This window comes from Melanostigma gelatinosum (genome assembly GCF_949748355.1).
Source record: "Melanostigma gelatinosum genome assembly, chromosome: 13".
Lineage (NCBI taxonomy): Eukaryota > Metazoa > Chordata > Actinopteri > Perciformes > Zoarcidae > Melanostigma > Melanostigma gelatinosum.
In genome coordinates this window covers 19,006,866-19,033,290 of record NC_136646.1, presented here as the reverse complement: position 1 = coordinate 19,033,290, position 26,425 = coordinate 19,006,866, and the positions used below count along the sequence as shown (strand labels likewise).

General features: G+C 42.8%; 1 protein-coding gene across 1 annotated transcript; it reads right to left on the bottom strand.

The window, feature by feature from the left end:
• Positions 1 to 2,941: 2,941 nt before the first annotated feature.
• On the bottom strand, positions 2,942 to 25,535 carry spag9a (sperm associated antigen 9a; the record flags this gene model as incomplete). Its single annotated transcript, XM_079281635.1, has 29 exons — positions 2,942 to 5,305; positions 5,871 to 6,008; positions 6,254 to 6,430; positions 7,454 to 7,567; positions 7,678 to 7,849; positions 7,990 to 8,138; positions 8,412 to 8,479; positions 8,569 to 8,649; positions 8,822 to 8,938; positions 9,438 to 9,648; positions 9,850 to 10,065; positions 10,163 to 10,349; positions 10,454 to 10,564; positions 10,673 to 10,762; positions 11,502 to 11,631; positions 11,924 to 12,088; positions 13,065 to 13,121; positions 13,607 to 13,737; positions 13,859 to 13,910; positions 14,027 to 14,179; positions 14,308 to 14,365; positions 16,211 to 16,332; positions 16,424 to 16,517; positions 16,762 to 16,891; positions 20,488 to 20,632; positions 20,835 to 20,923; positions 21,026 to 21,096; positions 22,522 to 22,642; positions 25,236 to 25,535. 29 exons carry the CDS (start codon positions 25,533 to 25,535, stop codon positions 5,187 to 5,189), a joined length of 3,768 nt encoding a protein of 1,255 aa, XP_079137761.1. The 3' UTR covers positions 2,942 to 5,186.
• Positions 25,536 to 26,425: the final 890 nt, after the last annotated feature.

The window sequence follows — 26,425 nt, the reverse complement described above, 5'->3', positions numbered from 1 at the left end:
AAAAACAGCTTTGCTCTGTTGGTGGAACATTAATGTGACTTATTTGCAGAAAATAAGCCCTACAGGTTTATGGGATGTTTCAAAATCCCATTGACTTTTTTTTGGCCTGCAAAAACACGTCATTCATTCAGCACTGTGTTTGCAAAGGTGATAGAAACTCCAAAGCACCGACTGCTGATGATCAAATATTTGTACACAGGCCTCCATTGAGAATCATGCTTTGGAATCTGGGGACTAAAACATATAAATATAAAACTCCCACACATACAAAAAGTGTTCATCAGACTCCTTCAGACACATACACACACCTCTCTTCTTGTTTACAAGCCTTTCAGCTGCACTACCTGCAGGGGGGGGGGGCCCTGTTAATATGTAGCAGATGCATCTCTTCACCTCTCTCCTCACAACTGCCATATTTTCCACCCCAGTGTCATGTGGTGGGCCTCTCCTCTTTCCCCCAACTCTGTTGACTTCCTCCCTTCTCTCCCTCTCTTGGGTTTCTCACCTTCCTTCATCCAGTCCCCTTCACCGCCAGCTAAAAAGCCAAGAGATGTATCACAACATACCACAGGCACCCTTGAATGTATTGCAACGATCTATGAACGTCAGCTCACGGAAGCTTCCATGGGAATGCATTTCCTAACATGGTATGAAGCTGTTATACAGAAGAGAGAATGTCTTGTTCTCTTCCACTGAAAAGAAAATAAGTCTTCCCATCTCTGAAGTTCCTCTCTGGCCTGAGGTCCCAGAGTGATAACACTATCGATCTGGCAGCCTGCGTTGCATGTCAAGCTGAGACACCAGCATGTCAAAAAACACCACCACGACTGAAATTACGTTTTGTCCCCATTCCTATTCATTGGAAACAGCTCTGACAGGAAGTTGGGATCAGTTCTTCTTTGCAGCATCCCAGCTGTGATGCAACACAATCCTGGCATGTTACAGTCTGAAGAATCCCCCGTCTGGGCTACAACACACTCTGTGACGTCAGAGAGCTCTTTGTATGCCTGTGTGGGGCTCGCTGTCAGCCCCCGCATGGCTTACGAGGAGGAGGAGAGAGGAGCGAGGCCGAGGTGGGATGGAGGGACAAAGAGAGAGACGGAGGTGGGCTTTACGCTGTGATGTAATGTCATGGAAACGGTTATGTGTGGTGATGCTGCATCCTGCAGAAGCATTGAGCAGCACAGCCTCCTACTGGCCAATGAACTGAGCACAAACAGAAAGGTAAACCCAGTAGAGTGCAGATTTCCGGGTCTGCAATGACCACTGCTGTATCGTGCGATTGAAGGAATACATCCACCACAGTTTGCTAACCTCTCATCTCGACTTCAAGTGTATCAGACGTGTTTTTCACTCTCAAACAGATGCGCTCTCATTTAAATCTATGCAGATGTCTGCACCAGCTCTGTGCAGACACGTGTCTCAACTCCGTCCACTCTATTTCTTTTTTTTTTGACAATACGCATGTAAACATAAGGGACAATAAAAAGCTTGGAATAACAGTCTCTTACCGTAGAACAGCGTCAGAGTAGCGTCAGCGCGGAGGCAGACCGGCGTTAGAGCGGCGGCGATGCACTCAGCTGTGAAATCACTTGCGGCCAGCTGTGGGCTGGTTAAGAATAGTGAGTAGGGAGTCAGCAGGCAGTCAAACACAGTATATCCAACAGACAATGAAAGGTGTTTTGGAAACTTGAGACACTGCAACCACATGAGGGCCTCGAGCATGCAGCCAAAAATGAGCAATCAAAATGATGATGCAGTTTGGTGCAGCAGAATGAAAGATTGGCCGTGGACAGACACAGAGATGCGCCCACACAAACATCTCATTATCTGCTGGCGGAGATAATAATAAAACCGTATCTGACTGTAAAATATGTTTGTGCTGCCATCTTGATGTTTTATTATTGATGCTCAAGATGAGCGTTTTCTCATCTTGAGCATCAACAAGCAAATTACATATTCCATACTGAAGCTCCAGGATATAATTTAAACATGTCAAGGCGACTCAGTTTTTTCACAATTCTTTGGTTGTTGTGCAACCTATACAAAGTCAACATGCAGAGTTCCCATTAGCTGTAAACATAATGATGGAATAAAGCGCACATTATTAAAGCTTGGTCTTCAATGAAGCCTCTGTCATTACACAAAGGCCTAAAAAAAAGAATCATATTTCAACGTGACCATCGTGGGACTGAGAGGACACTGCAAAATAGACATACAGCACCATCTGGTGGTTATATGATTGAATTATCTATGCTTTTAAATAGTGAGCATAGAAATGTCAGTCTTTGGTTGATTAACTTGAATATCTTAAAATCTAAACTGAGTATTTGTCATTTGATCAGCTTAATAAATGCAGTAAGTAATGTGCAGCATAGAAACAATTCTACAGACACGCACATGGGACACACAGTAAAGTGACATATGCATGCCTCTACAGAGGCCGTATAGTGAAGAAAGCATGGGCAACTTCAACCATGATAGCATGGCACCAGTGCATTGCAGGATTGGGTTATTTGTCAATTAAAAGGCCCTGAAAACTTGGCTTCAACTCTTCAAGTATTCTTTATAATATTAAATATTCCTGAATCAATAAGAAACAACCAAAATCATCTTTAAATTGTAGTCATTAAAAGTTGAATACTCGTAAATACTAGTAAATTGGCTTCATTCAGATTCAAAAGTTGCCAAACTCTCTGATTGGTGCAGAGAAGAAGATGACATCATCTTTTTCAAATGGAACCCCGTCCACTTAAAACCTGTGAAAGAAACACTGAAAGAACACTTTGTCAGAAGAATTCTGTTCATGTAGGAGTCCATTACTCACAGTGACAAGCGGATTGAGGAAAAATAGGCTTTCAGGGTCTTAAACACACTTTGCCACATCTTTTAGTGGGAAAAACAACATTTTATAACAATCAGACACAATAGCGGAAACGTGTCCATGAAATTGAGTTTAATAGATTGTTAAAAATAAGGCTATGATGCTGTTTTAGCAAACATTGACCAGGAGGAACCACGTCCAGAGAAGCCCGGTGCAACGGGTAAATCTGACCAGTCTCTGAAGTATTACAGACGAACATACAGTGAGCACACATACACCACACATTTCCAAAAACCAAACACACACGGACAAATGTGTCTTGCGTTCGAACTCCTACACATGTACTGTACACACAAACACATGGATAGACATCCACCCCACCCAAAACGGTGGCAATAAACCGATTCAGCTGAAAACATAGCAGTGTCCTTTTAAAAAAAAAAAACATGCATAGCTTAGTACATGAATGTGTTGTTCTGAAACCATCAAGTTATTGTTTGCACACTTTGATTTCATGGTTTATCAAAAATGTCCAACATGATTACATTGATTTCTTTTATTTGACCATTATTAACAATCACGTAAACTCATTGGACTATTTTGTTTACAATGGCCTCCCAATTTATTTTGATCATGTAGAAAGTTACATTCTTAACCCCGACAGGCTCGTTAACAAAGGAAATAAATACTGGAATGGCAAAAACAAAATAGAAATGACTATTTTTAAATGGATTGAAGACCAATCTTGGCCCAAGTTTTCAGATATAAAAACAAATTAAAACACCTGCTTAATGTTGGTATCCTGCTATCTGTTACAGTAATCATGAAAATACTGAATAAAAAGTGTCTCATACATGAAGTCAACACACAAGCAACGCCCAAAATAACCAAATAAAATGACAATAATTGGCTTCCAGGCCTCAAAATGTATTTGTAACAACAAAAGAAGGAATGATGAAGCAATCAGGAGAGACTCCCTTTAGTGCATGACCATTAGTAGGTGCCACACAAAAACGATATTTTTAGTCGGATTCCCTTATTCAAGCCGATTTCCCAAAAGGACAACGCCCTGAATATACACATGTATCCTCAAATTATTAGACTGACAGGACGTTTTATGTCGGAAAAGATGAAGATAATGAAATAGTCAGTTCCACGGTGCTTCTTCTTTCGTCCTTTGGTTACTGGGGTGACGCATCGCTACAGATATTTGTACATTTTGTTCCCTTCATACGGCGAGCACACAGTGTTGTAGTGTACATTACCACGGGTGTTCTTCCAAACCTCAAGCGACTAACATCTAACATTTTAAAGTGCCAATGAGCTGAAGCAAACAGGAAGCACCAAGCTGGTGGCACAGGCAGATTTTTCTTCACACGACAGTCGACGGTTTAAGCTTTAAAACGTCCGTGCAGACACACACACACACACACACACACACACACACACACACTTGGACGAGGATACGGGCTTTCCCCACGCAGGCTAATGCTAACCTGAAGTACAGTAGGCCGGTTCTTCTGATCAGTAGCAGGACCCAAACTGCTTGGACATTTATTCATATCATGAAACATAAACCTGTGGCAAATAGGGCTCAGTGTCATTCAATATTAATACAACCTCTCAAAGTGTTTTATCCTACAACTTTTCCTGAATAAAAGCACATTTAATAAACCACTGGTACGTGCAAGCAGCTTCTCTAATAATCAGACCATACAGTAGAGCGTCAACACACTCAATAAATTTAACTTTTTGAAATTTTGTACACATTTTGACTTGTAGGTAACATATTTTGACACCCAGCCCCAATGGTTAACATAATAAAAATGCTTAGTGAATGCATACACACACCTGATGCTCACACACACACACACACACACACACATACACACGTGGTTTACAAATGTAAAAGTCTTATGTGTGTCATATAAAATATACTTCTGCTCCTTTTCAATGACTGTCAAACTGCTTTAAGCGCTTTTCCCTTTTTTATCTTTCACATCTCTTTAACATTTGGGAGACCGACTTCCATACTTTACCTGATCAAACTATGCCCACGACTTCAGTTGAGTTAACTCGGCCTTTTTCTCGTGCGCACCGGCTCTCCAACATGCAGCCCAGCAGAAGGGAACACTTGGACGGATTCTTAAAGTTAAACAGAAACTTCACCGTATCTAATTCAAATTCATGAAGAATTAAACTGTACAAAACATGGACTAAAAATAATTGTTTTCTTTTGCAAAGTAGTCAACTACTCAGGCATTAAGAACAATCAATAATATCAAATTAAAAACTTTGAGAAGGACATGCAGGGGTTTGGTGGGCGGCCCTGGCGTTGACGCAACAGTCTGATTTGTTTTGTTCAATCATGGGAGGCTGTGACCTGCCAGACAATGAGGTGGCTCTGCTCGGCCTTGGTGGGTGGGGACTGCTGGCTGGCTGTTGGCTCTGATAAACCGTCCAACTCACCGCCTTCATCACCTGAGGAGGAGGACGATGAGTCAAACAAACAGCATACCAGGTGGGTCACAGGGAAGACATTGGGCCTTTGTACCAGTGTGTAGGATTTGGCTGCATCTACAGGCATCGCTGAGGTTGCAGATTGCAACCAACTTAAACTTCTCGGTGTGCTGAAGCCTGTAAGAGAACTACGGTGGGCCAGGCGAAAACCTGAATGGCCCTATCTGGAGCCGGTGCGTGATTTGTCCGTTCTGGGCTACTGTAGAAACAGTGTATTGCAACATGGTGGAGTCTGTGACGAGAACCTGCTTCGTATTTAGATACCAACGGCTCATTTTAAAGTAACAAAAACATTCTTATTTTCAGGTCAATACACACTAAAGAGAACACTTATTCATATTTGTACCAATAGATCATGAATGCTACACATTGTCCCAACAGCTGCATTACTTTTATGTGGATTCAAATGCAGTCTTTTGTATTTTACAGTCCACTAAGGGGAAAATAGAAAGCTACTCGTTGGCTCCACCTAAGTCAATGCACTTTGAACTACATCTGTGTTTTGTCAGTGGTGTGACATACTCACCCATTCGGAAGTCAATGTAGCCTTCGCCTCCACTCATGACCAGGCATGTTTTAGACTCAGAGGCTGCCGTGTCTGAGGATTCAGATGGAGGGTCATCAGAGCCTGAATCTGCACTGCCTGGAGGGGGCATCGCCTGACCTGTGACAAAAAAGCCCAAAAAGCTGTCATCAGGAAGGAATTGCTATTTTTACTTCATAACCGACTTAAGGAATGATTGTCAAAGCTTTCATCAATATATTGTCTCTTGACTATTATTCAACATTGTTGACATTTATTTAAAATTGTGCATAAATAAAGGTGCATAGATGCTCGGAGCAACTAACAATTTAATTTGCAGCATTTGTCACCATTTCTGCCCTTTTTTTCCAACACTTGCCACTTACCTGGCACTGTGACAAAAAACTTGACAGCATCTCGATGTCCATGGAAACACAGCTGGGCGTGGGCCATGGAGCAGTAGGGCACACAGCTGCCTTGCATGGCACAGTCTGAACCGTCATCACCGTAAACCCGTACAGCACTGCCGGGCCGATTTGGCACTATTCCCGTTGTCTTGTTGGCTACAGAGTAAGAAGAAAAAAAAAAAGTATAAACGCTACCGATGTCGCATGGTGCATATTATCTAGGTTTTGCAACCAGAAGGTCAGCGGTGGGTGAAGGCGGCTGCGCAAAAGACAAAAAGGTGAGATCTGGGGTGGAACAATCGAATCTCAGTCTCTGACAAAAGGTTGAAAAGTCATCAGTGTTAACGGCTCACTGAAGCGCGCACACACACACACACACACACACACACACACACACACACACACGCACACGCACTCACACAGACAGCAGAGCCGTCCGTGGGTTCATGTCTGTTTGATCTCATTGTTTTTAAAAACATAAATAGAGCGAGACAACCAAGCAAAAAGAGAGGCTGTTGGAGGGAGGCTAGAGGCTCAACAAAAAGAGGAGCAAGCTCCTAAACACTCCATGAGAAGAGCAGAAATAAAGGAGAGTGAACTGCACAGAAGAGGAAAGAAATGAACAGGAAGAATATCGAGCTTACATGATTAAAAAAAAGTTGTTATATTACACAAGCAGTGTCGTGTGCGTTACAAGGTGACTGTAAGACCTGTGTCCATGGCAACCCGGTTATATTTTATTCAACAAGTATCTCCTGAGTGGTAACGACGACGTGAGAGAAATATCTAACACACAGATACACAGTGAGGCGGGAGACGCATGGCAGCCATGATTTAAAGACTGGTTCAAAAGGGTTAATTAAACGTATGCCAAAGTGAGCTTTCATCTTAAATAAATAGTTTTGGGAAATTTGCTTATTTTCTTTTTTTGGTTAAGAGCTTGATGATTGATACCACTTTCATCTCTGTACGGTACACATGAAGATATCACCAGCAGCCAGTTAGCTTAGCACAAAGGAAACATGTGCTACATGGCCACAGACAACAAAATCCACCTACTGACGCCTCTAAAGCTCACATATTGAATCTGTTTAACATTTATGCTGTGCTAAAGCCTTATGAAAACAAATGTTTCAACACAAAGTATGTTGTATGTGGTAAACCTGAGGCGTGCGATACCTTCAGAGAGCGGGATGGAGACGATGACCCCGTTTCCTGTCCCTACCCAGAGGCGGCTGCAGGACACCACCAGAGCTGTGATTCTCACAAAGGAGAAGCCCAGTTTACCCGTACCTGCAACACACACACAACACACACACTTGTTTACCGTTTCAAAAAAAAGCCCATGGTCTGATGAGATGTAAGTCAGAGAAGAGAGAGAAATGACTCGTTGGTATGCGTACCCAACATCTTGCTGACGTAGGGCTCGATGTCCACGTCCTGGAGGTGCTGGTAGGTGTGGGCGTGAAACAAGCGTAGAGTTGAATCCAGTCGGATGGAAACCCAGATACCGTCTCCAACCCAGGCCAGCTGCCGCACTTGACTCTCCCGGCGAGGATGAGCGTCAAACGACTTCTGCTCAGACATGAGAGAACGAGATGATGTGACGTTAGAATGTTATAGAAACGTTAAACGGGGGGTTTTCAAATGTTAGACAGGTTATGCAATATTTTGCTGGTTTGGAAAACATTGATTAATTATGATCACAGCTGTACCTCTATCCTCATGGCCTTCGGCTGGATGACATAGATCTTGTTTCTGTAACCGCACCACACCTTGTCATGGACTACTGTCATACAGCGGATAGAGTGGTGAGGCCGGCCCAGATCCAACAGGTGATAGTTGGTTAAATCCCACTGACCGTCTGCATGGGAGGAAGAAAAAGCGCAAGATAATCTACGATCTTTGTAGATTGGCATCCAACAGTACAAACACGATACAAAATATTCAACAGCTTCTAATATTTTGAGCTTCCTAGTAAATTGACAAAGGAAAATTTACAAACATAAAAAATATGGTCAAAATAACAGTGACAGTGCGGTGGATTTAGATTCATACCAAAAACTGAAATGTTTCTGAATTCTGCATGTCTAAACCACAAAGTGTCTTACCACGATGCGCTCTAACCCAGACTCACCAATGCCTCTGTGAAAAATTGCTAATGTCCCATCAGCCAAAGCTACCAGGACTCTCCCTTTAACGTGCCTGGAACAACACATCAACACGCTCTTTTTAATCATTTTTTTTCCACAGGTATAAATCTGTATTTGAGGTACACCTGACTTTGTACTCACACTATGTTGAGGATGGAGTCTTTCAGCTTGATGGCATGAAGACACTTCCTCCATCGAGCCACAGACGAGTGCACATAAAGACTTGAGAGGGAGAGACAGAGAGATAAAGAATACATTTGCTCACAATAAAATAACCATCATTGGATAAGAACAGACTTGATCTTCAGTCATGCAATAAACACATTGCAGGCGTTGAGTGCGTGCCAGCCCTTGTATGTTGCTGCTGCCCTCTAGTGGCTGCTGTCCTGCTCACCATCCATTCTGAGCTCCCAGCCACATGGTGGGAAGTGCGCTGCTCATCCTCAGGACTTCCCCATCTGATGGGTCCGAGTCTTCTGGGAAGGAAGTCTCGCCATCATGTCCGCAGCCCCTGCATCACAGAAGGTAGAACATTTTTCTAATGCACTCTTCTTAAGAAAACTGGAAGTTCAGACTTCATTAAACATCATGTATATATCAATGTTTCCAGGGCTGTTCTTGTTAACATTTCCTATATAAGCTAAATATCCTATCCTTGTTTAATTAATATGAAATGTCTACCAGGTGGGGAAACACTGTATACTTGTTTCTTATGTATAATAGTTGATAGTAGTATAATACCGTAGTAGTATACACGGTTTGTATGGTTCAGGCACATCAGCTATTTTTAGATGGTTGAAAAAAAAAAGAGACGACGTGAAACGACTGACTTCAAAAGGCCACTTGATCATAAACTATTGAAGCTAATTTTGTTTTTTTGACGTGTTTTTGCTGTAGAATAATGAAAGTCAAATCAAAAGGGGAGTTTTAGCCTCTTTCTAATAAATGGTGGACTTTTGCGTCAGGCAGAACATTACTTAATCGAAAAAATCTGGAACATCATTGCTCACCTCTGTGCGTGAGCAGAAGGGGAGTCAGTGGGTCCCACCCCCAGTGGGTCGGTGAACACATGCTCCGTGTAGATTCCTGGCGGGTTTGGATCCGCTCCCTGGTCCTCCTCTCCTTCTTCGCCCACGCCAGCGTTAGCCTCCGTTGCTTCCGTTGCCTCTTCCGCCGTAGGAACGCTGTCTTCTGCTGGACTGGTCTCTCTGGACAGCTCAACTGTGGGCATTGTGGATCACAGGGTTGATCAGAGGGTAAAAGAGTGACACGGGAAGGTTTGGGTGGATAACCTGTATGACAAAGACGAAGCCTCCCGGTGGAGTTGTAGCTATTGGCCACCGTTGTGTTTGATGCTAGCAGTAAAACAAAAAAAAAGGACATACAATATCAAAGCATTTTGTCAGCAGAAATCTACTGCACCTGAGCTAGAGATGCCACTGTGCTCAGGCGGCTGATCGGTGACACCTGCAATGGCTATCTGGGGAATGGCGGTGGTCCCCTCTGCTGCCACGGCGCCGTCGCTGCCCGTTGAGCCCACACTGGCCACACTGCCGGCCAGTGACACCCCGTCACCTTGGCTAGCCTCCGGGTCTTGTGATACCTCTTCACCTGCCGAATAATCGGTCTCCAACACACCTGTTAAAAAAGACAATGTATGCAGTCATGGATGAGGAGGACAAAGAAAACCACTCATCCGAGCCACACAAACAACCAATGTGACCACTCGGCCTACCTGGCACGCTGGCAATGCAGACCACGTGGGTGTTGCAGGCGTAGAAGCTGTCGAGTAAGTCAGAGGGCTGAATAGCGTCCAGCACCATAACCTTGGTGGAGGAGTGGGTGCTGGTGCACACCCACACCCTACTGGAGACCTCATCCTGAAGGACCAGCTCCTTCTCCTGCTCCCCTTTCTCCTGATCCTTACGGGGGAGAACACTAAATCAGCCAACAGCCTCCACAGAATCTAAACCACAGCTTAAAGACAACAACCTCAACACCTCTCCCTTAAATATCTTACGCTTACCTTACGCTCTTGCTCTAACTGGTCCAGACTACTCTGAGAGCCCTTCGTCTGTTTCATGAGCTCTGGTAATGTCTTTTTGCCAGATAGGTTGACCCCTGCAGCACACCACAGCTGGGGGACAGAGAGAGAAGACATCATCAATATCAGATTGTCTTTCGTATTAAAAAGACACAGTGTGCTGCTTATATCCAAGTGTTATCTAGGCATTGGCTTATGTACCTTCATAGAAGCATCTTTCTGATCCAGAGGTCTCAAGTATACTGGTACAGGTAGGTTCATTTTGTTCTCCACTTGTTCACCATTTGCCACCTGTCGGGGCATCGCCGGCACATGCAAAGGAAACACGCTTTTACAACAGATTTTCACCCAAATTTAGACAAAAAGGCAACATAGTCAACACAGCTTGAAGTCTCTGTAACATTCTGCACACGGTTACCATCTGCAGTAGCGATACGGTCTCCAGGAAATGTCTTTGAGCTGTGAACGTTTTACGGAAGGCTGATACCAATTTGAATCAGACATTGCGGAAAATCTTTCAGATACTAGGTTGAGATTAACCCTTCGTTTCTTTTGTCTGTTTTGCGGACAGAATAGCTCTCGTATGTTTCATTGTAGATTATGTCGGGGGTCTTCAAGCTGTAAAGCCGGAGGGGAGAATATTCAAATACTCAAATTTGAATACCCTTACACCATACACATGTTTTTTAGATTTAGCATGACTCACACTTCCTGATATCAAGAGTTATGAGTCACTTCCTGTTATGAAGGGGTGGTTTATATTCAGGGCGGTTGCAGTTGTCTCAATCTTGTCTGAGGGTGGACTCACATTGGCACATTGGGAAAATAAATGACATTTTCTGACAGGAACATGAACAGAGAGCTTATAAAGGCCCAGCAGAAAGAAATGACAGCGATGCTCTATCAGTAAATGACACTGCACATAAACATTTACAATCTCACGGTCAAAACTGACGGTCTTGATCATTATCAAGTGAAAAAAAGCCATAGTCTCTCTTACTTGAGCCCTAATCTAACCTTAATCTCCTACCTTGTATTTGCTGGGCAGGCTCCAGCCGTGTGCAGTGACTCGTCCGTCCTCCTTCTGCATGTGGGCCTTGACCTGTCTGTACTGGGCTCTCTTCTGCTCTTTACGCGATGGCGAGCTGCACTGGTCCTTTCTACAAGAAGAGCAAAGAGAGAGAGAGAGACATGCCATCAGCTCACAGGTACATTGTATACATGTACATTACTGCGGGCCAGTCGGTGAAAATGATATTCCTACAAATATTTTTTGGAATGAGTCGTGATGGAGATCAAACCCAAAGAGCTTGAACTGCTTTAGAAAAAAAAATGTCTAATGATAAAAATGTAATAATTCAATTTCCAGTTATGTTTAAGGGTTTGGGGTTTGTGTGAAGATGTTCCCCTTAATAAAATACACCAAACTCAGTCATTGACTCTGTTACTCACTCTTCATTAAGGAAGTCAAACGTCTTTGACTTCTCTGTTGGGAACTGGGAGAAGGTGCTGCTCCTCTTGACCATGCTGCCCGGGGCGTTGTATTTGATGTTGGACTGGGACTCCACCTTCTTTATAGCTGGGGAACTGGAGGAGGAGCTAAACAGTCTGCTGAAGCTGCAGGTGGCAAAGTTACAGAAAGCCAAGAGGGAAACAGAGCCGACAGGAGAGCAGGGGAAAAGCAAGGTAGGGGGTCACCAACCAACCAGACAACCAAAGGGCACCAACATTTACTGAACAGTGACGCAGAGCATGCTGGGAGTCGTGAATAGCTGAGCAGTTCCTATCACATTTGACTGTGAAGCACCAAGTACCAACACTATCTTAAGTGTCAAGTGAGATCATTCTATACTTAAGTATAATCCAACCATTTTAAATGTGTAGGAAAAAGTCTGAATAAAAAGATTAAAACATCACAGTTCTAAAAAAGCAAGAAAATAATCATTGATGTTCAAATCATCGTTTCCATATTAACTATACAAAGTAGAAAACCTTCCATTCAATACATAAACACATTTCATCCAAATCATAGTAGACTGAACGTGAATGACTGACACCTGAATGTGTCTCCAGCATCTGCTAAATCTGTTAAAAATCCCTTACCAAAAAAAAAAGCATACCGCTCTGACGGTACGACCTGACTTAAGACAGACATGCACACATATTTAGGCTGCAGGGGGAACTCTGTCGCTCTTAAGCTCCCTATGAGCAGACAGAGTCGGAAAACATCAACCAACGCACACAGCAGGCAGGAGACAGGAAAGCCCGGGGGCACAAGGAGAGTCATGTCTGAGCAGTTTGTGATGCACTGCTCGGAGAGAAAACATTATGGATAAAGACACATCAGGGTTGAATCCATTTGTAATGGAGGAGCAGTTCTGTGTCAATGGAGGGGAAAAAGAGAGGTTTGACTGGAGGAATGTTTATTAAACCATCTTTACCTAATGCTGCCAATTCAATTGCACATCCCGAGAAAAGAGAAAGAAATGCGTTTGAAAAGTTGAGAAAGTTCACCTCTATAGGCTGTCAAAATCAATGCCCTGACAAAGATAGTAAAAAAAAAAAAAAAGAAGGTACATTTGGGAGGACTTACAACTGCCAGATGCTGGATTTCCTTTTTTCTGCGAGTGTTGGATTTTCTCTCGAGGCCCTAAAGAAGAGGACAAGATATCACGTTACCTGTTGACAGCTTGAAGACACACAGTTTGAGGATGTCCAACTGTCTTTTACGTTTTTTGGCTGATATGTCATTATTGTATTCATCCGTTTTGTGTGTGAAACACCAATACTGAAAAATGCTTCTCATGATGCACAAGTCTACAGCAGCAACACCATCTAACTTAATCGATTCATCAGAAATAAAAGACCCATGTTCCATGGTCATTGTGTCCTTTTGAGCAGAGATGTTTTCACTGGTGTTGAAGATGAATTAATGATTTCAGCTCATAAGAAAACAGCAGACATCATTCTCACAAGTGGACACTGGCATTAAGTTTGTAAGTGATGAATATGAATCAGGATTTAGAGAGACTTTAACACCGCCTGGTAAAATAAAATACTCCAACAGTAAACTTAATGTAAACAAAGAAGAAGTGGTTCTGCACAAGTGTTGATTTGCAGCCCGGTGTTCTGTACCTGATCATCTCCGTCCACCGCACAGCTTCCTGTAGCTCCATCAGTCTCTCTTTGTACTGGTTCCTTTCCATCAGCACTCTGGCCATTTCCACTCTGGTGAAGCGCTTCCTCTGGGCTGTAGGTACGTCACTCTGTGGTAGCACACAAGTAAACCCACACATGACCACACAGAAATAAAACTGTTTGTGTATATATTATACACACAACAGGTCTGCAGCTTCAGACATTGTCGTACAAGTGAGGAATACTCACATCTTCTTCCTCTTTAGTTTTGTGTTTCACTTCCTCCATCTCCAGTCGCACTCTGAAAAAGACCATTTATTACACTCGCAAGGATATAAAATGGAATTAAATCAAAGCATGTCGCCATGTTCTGTTGTTATTCTGTCATTATTACAACAAGCACAGTCGTTGACCTACTTTTTGAGCTCCTCCTCCATCTCTTTGTTCTTGTCCTCCAGCTTGGTCTTGGCCTGCAGCACAGCCTCCATCTCTCCATCTAACATCTCCTTCTCACAGGTCAGCTCGTCCACCTTCAATATCAAGTCTTTGTTCACCACGTTCAGAGCATTCCTGGACAGGCGGGAACAAGGGCATTTTAGTCCACTTGTAAAATACTGCCGGCACATTTTAACAGGGAGATGAAGAAGATAGCACGTATCAAAGTAAAGTCACAAACACACATTTAATTATTTACTTACTTTGTCTCAAGCAGCTGTGAATTCTCCTGAATGAGATTTTCAACTTCCCGGCCCATTCCTTAACAGAGTTGATGATGAGAGAGTTTTATTACATAAAGAACGGTTTGACAACAAGCTAAAGCAGTGAACACACAAGCACTACAGATTAAGATATAGCACTTTAAATAATTCGTACTTAAAATACAACAAGGCACTGCAAAAGGATGTGAAATATCTCCTAGTGAGATATTTAGCACTGTAGGTTACACAGTACAAGAAAATACACACAAGCCCACAGCACGTGTCACATGACTGACAGGAGAAGGATGGATCGAGTGGATGGGGGTCTTACCAATCAAACTAAGGTCTGAGAAAACCATGCAATCCAAGTCAGGCGGAAAGAACAGGAAAGAGAGAGAGAGAGAGAGAGAAATGTGGATATAGTTTGAGACAGCGGAATGATCAAAGTGATGAAGGAGCCAGAGCTAAACGTGTAGCTGTTGACTCCACAAGCAGAGGATGCTGTTGGGTCTATAAAGCTAGTTGATAAAACAATTGTAGAAGTACAGAGAAGGAAAAATGGGAAAATACAAGAGCCAGAAAATGAATTCAAGCTGTAAAAAGAAAACAGTTAGGCCAACAAAGGAAGCATTGAACTCCATCATCCATGCACCAAAGTAGTCAAAAGTAGGCAGCTTAAAAGATGTAAACTGTGCATTCCTGAACCAACTGTATGTCCACTGTTATTCAACATAATGAAGAAGAAGCTGCGAGCGGTAACAATGGCGGATATGTCAGAAAGTGACTAATGAGTATAGGTCAAGGATGTTGACAGAGTAATGTTGAGCTAAGGAAAGGTTTGAGGTCATACACACCAGAGTACTCCACTGGGATTATGGACAAAAGCCAGAGGATGAGACGCGGGAGAGAGAGAGGTGATGTTAACATGGGTAGATGGCCAACACTGTGTATCACAGCTGGACCAAAGCAAGTGGTGTAGCATTGCAGCAAACAGCAGCTGTCGGACTGACAATGAGTTTAAAACAAGTACGATCAAGTAGAGCAAGAGCGGCTCGACGAGCAGAGCAGTAGAGAGACACTAAAACAGCTTCATGGGAATTGTTAAGAAATATGGGTTGTCATGCATTTCACTTGGCTGATACGACAAGATTTACAATTTTAGTTGATCACATTGAGAAATTACGGAAACCCTGAGAGGCAAGTGAGGGAAGTCTGATCTAAATGGTTTTCTCCTCTGTGATTTTGACTGAAGAACAGGTAAGAAATGTTTTGCAAGGGAAATCTTTCTACGTTACTTTTTGTTTCACCTGTGAATGCCTAAAGAAAGACATGACAATACGTTCACATAACTTGCTGACACACAATATTTAGCTTTTAGTCCTACAGTATTTAGAACATCAGGGTAGTGGTGTAGTTCAGCCTCTTGTGGCTGAAATTTGTATTACAATAACAAACACCCACCAAACCCTTTCTTTTCCAGTTTTCACAGATGAAAAAAAAAAAAAACTAGAAAAATAATCGGGGCAAAATATATATTTTCCTACCCGTTTCACAAATGGAAAATATTTAAGTAACGTAGAAAGATTATCCTGAAACCGTTGTCCCCTGTTCTTAACTCATAAACACAGAAGTGAAAACAATTTGGATCAGACTTAGAAACGGGAAAACAAGAATTTGTTTTTTCCACTGTCAGGACACCTTGAAGTACCGGTAACTTATTATGTGTACGATTATACCATAGCCACTTACAAAAAACAAAGTCAATTCAATGAATAAAGACATTTCATTCCGACTATTCCAACACAATCCAGATGACATGCATTCAGAGTGCCTGACAGGTTTGCTGCTCCCTTACTCCGGTTCAGTGCTGCATTGTTCCAACGAAGATAAAGTTTTCACTCACCCAGCAGGTCGGCCCCGTCGTCCACATCCCCTATGATCCCAGTGCCTGCAGAAGACAGCTCTTCAAACAGAGACTCTGTGTTTCGGTCAAATGCCAAGTTCTCAATGCCTTTAGTAGGAGTACTAGAAGAAGAACAAGAACAGGAGGTGATGCTGTGCTACCTGGTGAAACATTGTTTAAAACTGACCTTGTAGCATGTTTTTTTTTTACTACCTGCCGGATTTGTATCCAATGGCATCCATGTCCAGCTCAGGGGTGGTCTCAATGATGTCCTGCACATCTGAGCTCTTCTCATTTTCAGGCAAAGCTGCGTTTGACACAGCGCATGGCAAAACACCAAAGAGAAAGAAAGACACCGTCTGTGAGTCAAAATCTAAAAAACTAGGATGTTTTCAGAATGAAGTAATGAAACCTCTACAGCACAAACACCGTATGCCAAGCCCTTCATACACTGTGTATAACAATGAAAGGAAACGCATGGAGGCCATTAAGACAGATAGCTAATGAATGGGATTCTGTGACCCGTGCAGTTTCATGATGTTTGACCCTACCCACTGATATGGACCTGGTCCCCGGTGCAGCCTGCACCTCCCTGCTCTTACTGTTCCCATCTCCCTTCTCCGTGTCTGTGGTGGTTACTGGCGTGGCCGACTTGGAGCCGGTGAAGTCCGACAGCTCATCCTGGAATGAAAAGAAGCTTAAATACAGCGATATTACAGATGGCTAATCAAAGACAGGGGTCAAAATGAAACTTTGCAAAAATTTGATAAAACAAGACAAACGGAACACATTTGGACCACAAAGATAACAACATGGTTTACCATCCAACATTAACATGGTGGGACAGATTGAAAGAGCTAATCACAAACTAGAAAGGGTTAGAGGTTTACTATATACACACATGCAGAACAACACAAGACATAAGTCCAATTTCTCTCAGCTCTTACATTTTGTAGAGCAAGAGCACCGTAATTAACTAAGTGAAAATCTACCTCTAAATCCCTGAAATACAATCATTTGAAATACTAAGCTACAATGGACTGGGCTTCTTTTCCATGATATCGGGAAATCTAACAGAAATACTATGAATAAACACAAAAAAGACAGAAACCGTGAAACACTAAACAACGTTGCGGATGGACTTGAGCAAAGTTTTCCGATCAGATGCAGAGAGAAAACATGAGCAACACAGAGGTAGGACACAAACACAGACGAGTAACACAGAGCCACACGACATCAGCTGAAATTAAACATGGCCACAACGGCTGCCATTCTACCTCCAGTACACAACATAAACCCACACCATATTCAAAAACTAAAAAACAGTTGCGAAGAAACTGCACAGAGACTGAAAGCATAAACCGACTGCAACGTTAGAACGTATGACACAAATACAGAATTAAAAGACACTATTCGTCTGTGTGATGCTACGTTATTGTACAATGAGTGATGGAAAATGTTATTTCTGTTGGAGAGCTGCATGAATGAAGCAAATTCACAAAGAAGCATGTGAAATATAAAAGTCATGCATTTTAATGGTAAAGAAGAATAGAGACCAGATGCAACCACGCTGTTATTGATTTTGAAAGATTCATAATGAAAAGAATGAACCAGTTCCACTCGCGACACAGCTGATTGTTGTGTGCGCGTGAGATTTTTAAAAAAGACCCCAAACAATGAAGCCCTCACACAGGACATGGTTGCATGTAGCATGATCTAGCGCAGGTGGTCTGTGAAGTGAGGGTCTATAAGCGCACAAAGTGAGAGGCGGCGCATTTGAAATGATGAAACAGCATAGTGGGGGGGGGGGGGGACTACTGAAGCCCACACACAGGCAAACACAAACAGTGTGCTGTCCACAGCCAATGCAGGCGCGCTGCTGGCACTTCCGCCAGCCGCCGCTCATCCAACTACCTTGCAGTCATCTGCCAGTGATTTCCCCCAAGTAGAGTCCTGCGCACTCTTACCCTCCCTTGCCTTTGGGGGGTCGACAAAGTCCAACTGCTTGTGAGGGGGGGAGAGTAAGAATGCAGCTCACATGTGCAGAAGCAGTTCAGATGAAACACATACGCAACAAAGTGTGCATGTCTGTGATGTGAATGGATCAGTACTATCTTATGACTGTGTGTGTGTGTGTGTGTGTGTGTGTGTGTGCACATGTGGCTAGCTCATACAGTAGACTGTCTAGTTTAGCAATAGATTCATCTTTAATCAAGATAATTCATAATTTTCTCAGATATCAGTAGTTGCTGTCTGACCAAATCGTTTTTTTTTAAGTTTAACAAACAGCCAAGATACCGTCAAGTTGTACTTGGACTGATGCGAACTGCAGAAATCTAAGCTGTTAATGTGTCAGAATCTGAATCAGAAACGGTTTCTTGCCAAGTACGTTACACACGTGATCGGTGCATAACAATAGACATAGTGCAATAGTAAAAGACATCATTTAAAAATAGAAAATATGGAAATTTGTAGTAAAACATGGTAAACAAACCAATAAGTTAAAATAAGTATGTTATTAATGTGTCATGTGTATATCCAAAGTAAAGAGTTGTGCAGGGATATGTAAATGTGATGCAAGAGTCCCAGCCAGTGTGAGCCCAATCAATAAAGTTATCACTTAGGAAGTAAACGTATTAATCATTTATGAAAGTTACAAATACCGTAGACATTTAAGAAATTCGTTACAAAAGTAGATACTTTCTTTGAAATATGAAGTAATGTATTGTACCAATCTACTTTGATTTGTTTCACAGCATTGCAATCCAACAGATTTGTCGGACAATTTTTTACAAAAAGGTATCAAAACTGATGCAGCAGAACCGGAGATATCGTCTTTTATCCCATGCCTACATTACCTACAATGCAACTGGACTGTCGGCAGTTCGGCCAGCGATTCGGGTGATTCTATGCTAGTAGCTGCTAATGTAGCCTCGAGCAGCTAACCTGCAGCAGAGATGAGGCGCTACAAAGGTCTGGTAAGCTCACTTCTTTCTAACTCTACAGCCTTTTTGTCATTTTAAAATGTGTAGTCTTCAGCCCCTTTAACTGCTTTGGAAAGGTCCTGTTTCATTGAACAAAAATATATATTTATGCCAGCTTCAAAGACAATGGGATGCTCTTATTGTGGATGGAGGCCTGGCATGCGGCATATGCACCTCATTAACCTGTCGTTCCTCTTCATTTGAGGCCCCGCCCACTCCCGTAAATAAATATGAGGTCTATGTTTAAGTCTAAGAGCCTGTCTGCATATCAAAGCCACTCATGTTCAAAAGGGTTTGGCTCAACAATAGCCGTCCTGTAGCACTGATTGCAAAAGGACTAATCACATTCCAGCTCGTCTTTTTCTCCCTCAGTGACTGGCTGCGAGCCATACAGCGGCATCACTCCCATCATGCATCACGCCACAGAGCTGATGTCCCAGTTTTAACAAAGATGCAGCAGTGGGATGAATTAACATCGTCACCCTCCAGGTCCTAACAACCCACACACAAAAACTTGTTTTGAGTACCGCTCACTGCGTTTTACGTATGAAAACAGCTTCATTTCATCTGAGTGACCGTAACCATAACAACGTCTATGTTAGACGAATGACTTGTGAATCTTAAAACAGTTTAACAGGAATTTAAATCACTAAAAATACACATCATACAATAAAGCTCTGGATTATAATTTGCACCTGCATCAATAGAAACATCTATCTTTTCTGAATACGAGTATTCATAGATGTATCTCCTCTGACTGCTGCACCAGGAGAACAGACAAGTTTGCATATTCATCAATGGCTACAGAGGAGGATGTCTGAAAACAGAGATGGCCTTGTCAGACGCCCACTAAAAAACGCCTTGGCACGCCCGAGCCTCATCAAAGGTTCCCTATTTTTAAAATGGATCCAAAGCCAAAAGCTCCTCCATCTTCCAGCACTGGCAGGAGGGCTGGAAACACTCAAACGGGATTAAAACGATCAGATCATTCTCCATTTTGTTTTGTGTATGCTTTGTATACGGTTGACACTCAGTTTGATCAAACAGCTGAAACGGTGAAAGCACTCTTAATCTTCAGGTACCAAATAATTTGAATCAAGTGGAAAAAAAGATTACCATTTAAGATCATCATAATTCAGAGTGGGAAATCAGACTTTACCATGTCTTCAGATAGTCTTTTTGCATTTTTGTGTCAGTAATTCAAAGATTATTTGTGTGTCTATTGGAGTAAGTCATTATTTTCCACATACTGTGATTAAAGCTCACATGAAGGAGCCATTCCACACGCCTTACCTTGAGGCTGGTGTTGGAGCGCGCTGGGTCAGTGAATCTCCAGCCCTCTGTGCCCGGTGTCTCTGCCCTGGCCTGGGAGTCGGGGATTAGCAGAGACGCTCCGATGGGTGATGGGAAGATGCCCAAAGAAAGAGGCCGCTCTCTCCTGGATGGAAAAAAGAAAGCTACTTCCCCGAAATTTCTCCCATTTGTCCGGGACATTGAAATCTTCCAGGAGGACACATAGACCGGCGGCACCAATTGTTTTCTAACAGAAACCCTGGTCTTGATGACGTGAATGTTTGAAAGTTATCAGCTGCCGTGAACGCAGCATTAATACAAACTTAACGTAACTGTTGTGGTCTTACCTGATTCGACCGACGGCGCTTGACTCTGAAGTCTCACTTATCTGCTGCATTTTTATCCTTTCCACATGCTCCATGTAGTTATGGATCATCTGCAGAAGTCAAACCAAAGAGCCAGAGGAAACGAGTCATCAATGTGGTTACGGATAACAGCTTGACAATAGTTCCTTCCTCATCCTTCCTCTCCCCCTTACCTCCGAGTGTCGCTGATGGAGGGAGTTGTATTCTCTCTTGAGCTCCAGCTCACGTTCTTCTAACCTGCCGACTGAAGCAGAATACAACACCGCTCAGTTTCAGGAAGTCAATTTACACGACATAAGACAAGGATTATCCTTTGTCTATGAACTATTTGCAAAATAAAAAAACAACATGGTTTATCTTGTTCGTAGAAAAACTGTGTAAAAATGTTTCTTGCCTGGGCCCAGTAACTTCCTGGAGAACCAGTTGCAACTGCTCAGAGCCAAGAAATAGTCGAGCATAAAACACCCCAAACCATTGTTTTCACACTGTGATTTTTGTGCAGATTAAACAACCGAGTTATGGCGTTTATATGTGTCATGAGCTTTAGAGCTGCCGGTGTGCTCCCACATCTGTGTGGGAGCTGCGTAATAAACCTTTAAAGTCATAAATCTGCTCGGAAGCCAACAGGGTGAGACACGTGCCGATGTACAAGTCTTCATCATCATTGTTGGATGCCTTTTGCTTGACAAGGAGAGGGCCTCACTGATATAAATGATCTTTTAAAGGAGCGGTGCATATCTCACAATCACTGGATGTCTGATCTGACGGTACAAATAAAAATGAGCTTGAAATGTCCCTAAAAACAAAACAAAACGGATTAATTATCCGTCTGTTCAGTGCCAAGCAAGGGGAAATAAAGCCAAGACCAAAGCAGGAGAATGGCTTCGAAAAATCTGAGCTAAGCTGTCATTGCCCATCATCAGCTGTGGACTCTGTCCTAGATGACTCAGGACGCAATAAGCTCAGGCGCTGCAACATACAGTCATGAATGAATGATTTACTATTTACTGTTCACTGGGAGTGGCCAGGTTGATTAAACCCACTGAATAGCTGTGTACACTCAAGGATCTCCATTTTTCCAAATTCTGGAAATACTTGATACGTTTCATTGTCAAGAATAAACCAAACATTGAGCCACTCGTGTTTGCCTTGTTGATGCTTCTGCTGAACGTTAAGATACAAAAGAAATTGATATTGGCATTTTCTCACAGCTTTGTGTGAATGAATGACTTGAACCAGCTGTGTGAATCCACTTTTTCCAACCAGACCGAATGTGAGAGCCAATCGCTCTCCCTCCATTCCGTAATCCACCAATGAGATGGGAGGTAATGCACTGCTGCATTAGGAGGACGTGAATAACAGAAATCCTATAATCCCATTACTGTTAGTTACCCCAGCAAAGAGGGAGGAAGAGAGTGTGAGTCAATGTGTGTGTGTGTGCAGAGAGAGGAAGTAGGCATAACAAACCATGAGAGAGACGTCAAACAAGTTAGGAAGATTATATGAAGAGAGAAAAAGAATAAGGGAACGCCTTGTACATGGGAACAGACGGATGAATAAAAGATCATACTACTGGGTCATAACTGATTTTTCATCTCAATGAATGGATGTCTCCCCGTGACCCAATGGAGAGCAGTGATTGTGATCATACTATATCATTGGTGCTTACTCTGGTCTGCGTAGTTCCTGATCTTGAGTTCCAGTTGCCGCGAATGGGACTCCTTTCTGTCCACATGGTTCTGCAGGTCCTTCTTATCCTGTTCATGAGTGTCCTCAAACTCGATGAACTTCTGCTCAGGAACGCAAGAACAAACACAAGACACAAGAACAAACAGAAACAGAGCGTGGTCAGATTCACTGGCACTTCACCCCAAACCCATCAAAACTCATTGTAGTCTGACGCAGTTTAAAGGAATAATCAGGTTCCTTTTTGTCATTTATTATGATATTAGTCAAAAAGATAAGAGCTTGAGCTAAATAATGTGTATCATTAATGTGTTATTGATGTGACTCAGGTAAAGAACACCTGAAACCATTAACGCACTAGCAACTTTTCTAACATATAAGTTAGTATTAGATTGATAACGTATTTGGTATTTTACACAGAACTAATAAACCAATTAGATTCATCAATCAACAGAGAAAAAGATCAGCTAATTATTTAATGTTTCAATTATTTTTCAGGTAAAACAAGACATCTGAAAGTCCGGGAAGCATTCCCCCCCCCCCCCCCCCCACCCCCACCCCCCGACTACATTTCATAGAAACAATTGATGAATTAAAACATATCCACAGATTGATCAATCATGAAAATATTAGTTGCAGGCCTATACAAAGTGCATGACATAATAGCACAGACGACATGTGTGACGGCGTAACTTTCCAGAACATGTACAACGATGGCGTGGATGTAAACCAAAAAAAGACTAAATCAGGATTAGAGGAGCAGGATTTTGACTTAAGGGTTCATTCGGAAATTCCCGTTCCTCCCAGTTTCCTTCTCGACGGACCTCTGACCGTGTGTCAGCGTCCACATCCTGTCCAGCGGAGCAAGGCCCTAATGTGGCTGCCCTTCCTCTTCCTCTGGATGCATGAGTCCTACTGCAGCTTGATGTACAAAGGCATGTCACAGCCTGCTCGGCAGCCTGATATTTCTGAGCTATATGACTGAAAAACTAAAACATATTTTGTTCTGACTAAATGACAAATTATCTCCAGATTAAATTAATCGTATTTGTATGTAGCACTCAGGGTTGCCCGACTTATATGTTCAACAAATGTGCAAAAAAACATTTGCTCAAATAAATAAATAATTCAGTCATGTAGAGCTGAAAGTGTATGTAAGAAATCTCAACAGCGGCCATCTGGTCATACTTTATTGCAGCTATTTACATATAAGAAAATGTATAAATTAGGTAAACTGATGAGGATAACTGGTAATGTGTGCAGATTGATAGTCTCTCGAATCTAGATACATGTGAGAGAGAAACCAATGAGAAACTGGAGAAGGCTGTGAATTAGTTTTAATGATCTGACCAGCTGGCTAGATTCCTCAGACTTAATCAAAATCAATGTAATGTCAGTCATTAATATCATAAGTAATTTAGACTGTTTAATTTCATGTCTATGTCTCCAAATTACATCAGAGATCGGAGGAAACAGGGTTGCAATAGCAGAGCCGGGATGATGATGATACCATCTATTTTGTGGCTGTGTGAAATCTTGACCATGATTTTAAAAAGCAAATCGATGGCCAAGCAAGCAAAAGGTCTAAAAACCAAAATCTATTTCCTCTGGAAGAAGAAAGATGACTTCTCTTCTAAGTCTGTGACACCAGAATTTGACACTGAAATCCAGGCACTAAAAAAAAAAGAAAAGGGAAAGGAAGCAAAAACGCAAGCTGGTGGAAGTTCCCTTTCTGCTTGTGTGTGACAAAGGATCACATGACCTGGAAGTTATACCATGCCTCTCCGTCAGACTCAGCGCATCGCTGCTGACTACTCCTCAGGCGAGGGGACAAGCTTCTCTTCCTTTCCAGGACAATCCCGTACACACATTTACTGTACAGTTGACACGATATGTTACTATAACAGTCAGTGTGCAGCGTGTGTGTGTGTGTGTGTGTCTTTGTGTGCCTGGCTGTCACACCGCTTCACAGTCAATGTGTGTGCAGAGGGGTCTACGTGTCCACAGTGTACTGGGGCCAGTGTCCCTGCTGTCCCGAGGCCCCGAGTCAAAAAAATGCAAGCTGGGACAGACGGTGTGAGTCTCATCACGTTTCCCTTCAATTCAAAAGCTCAGGGCCAGGAGGCAGATTCACAGATTTAAACCACACACATCTTAGGCAATACACAATATCCCTGAGACATGCCTGCACGCACGCACACACACACAATCCTACTGACTGTGTCCATCCTCTTATCCCTGTGGGGTTTTTTTTTAACTTATGTTACAGTGATGCCCCAAAACGCTGAGTCACATCACCTGCTGTTTACTCAGTCAGGGTCTCACAGGGCTCAGACAGTGACTTCACTATCTGATGCAATAGGTGAGCTGATGGCTGTAGATGACAGAGAAAGATGCTTTTGTTGAAGCAGTGGGTAAGAAGTCCCATCCTTGGATTAGAGTGTCACTGACCATCCAGCGAATACAAAGAGAGGGCCAATTCAGCCTGACGTTAGCCCCGACACTGCCTTGTTTACATCCCCAACGAGCTCCGTGGCAGGACGGGCAGGATGCTGCCCCGGACACGTGCACAGGTTAAGTCATCGCAAAGGGATGCTGGGAGGGCAAAACACCTGAGGCAGCCCTCGCTCCTCCTCACGAGGATGCCGGTGACCATCCCGTTTTTTTGTGTTTTTTTCCCAGCTCCATTCAACTCACCTCTTCTGCATGTTTCCTCAGCGCTTTCTCCCGCTCGTACTGGGTGATGAGCTGCTCGTTGTCCTCCTTCAGCAGCTCCAGCTCCACTTCGTGCTCCTGGTTCTCCGCGAACACCGAGTCCAGGTTCTCCAGCACCGCCACGACCAGCGGCATCAGCTCCTTCACCACGTCCTCGTCGTATTTACCGATGAGCCTCTCGAACTCGCGGTAGATAGAGTTGGCCAGGCCCGATACCCGCTCAGACATCATCGCTGATGTCCCCGGGTCGTCCTGGTACACAACTCCGTCTTCCAGCTCCATTTTATAGTCCTCTCTCCGTCCTTTCAGAAAAAAGGTTGTTCCGCGTTACCCCGCCACTGTGAACACCGCTATCGGCTTAATTGCATGCAGCGTTTCATCAAATAAGCGTAATGTTACACATTGAGGACATTACACGGCCGATAGCGGCTGTGATGCAAGAGAGGCTACGTGGATGTCTTCCTCTTGTTTCCCCTCACTTGTCTCATGTTGCCTTAAAATGCTTTTCCAAAGCTTGTACTTCCCAGTTTCACTGGAATACCGAAATAACAGTCCGAAGATCCTCGAGTACAGTAAAACTATTTTTGATCTTGTGGGAATAAAATTCATACTGGTTTAGAACCATATTATAGTAGTGTGGCACCCAAAAATAGTTTTGGTCCGACACCAACATAATAGAGAGGAAACTACACCGGATAATACTTAACTATAATTTGTTGTATTGATCTATGTATTAATACTTATACTAAATGTGAAATTTGCATTATATCTGCTGGGACGTTATAACAAATCACGAGCCATCCTGTCCTTTTGGTTGTTTTCATCGGGGTGGAGTTGTAATTCCAACATTTCCGACGGTACGTGAAGCCACCATGACAACAGCTGAGTTGTTGACCAGTTCACTTGATGACGTCATATCGCGCTAACAACGTAAGATTATTTGACGTCGAAGGCGTTGCAAGAGAAGAAAAATTCCTCAATCATATTCTGAAAGAGATTCTGTAAAGAAATGACACGAGAACATCAAAAGGTTTTCACATTTGGTCAGTAAAGATATACAAATATAAATTATATGAATACAAATATGTGAGTATCTCCTTTTAACACTCCAGACTCAGATGGGACACTTTTAAACTGAATCGTAATATTGCTTTTGTAGTGACCCCACTGCT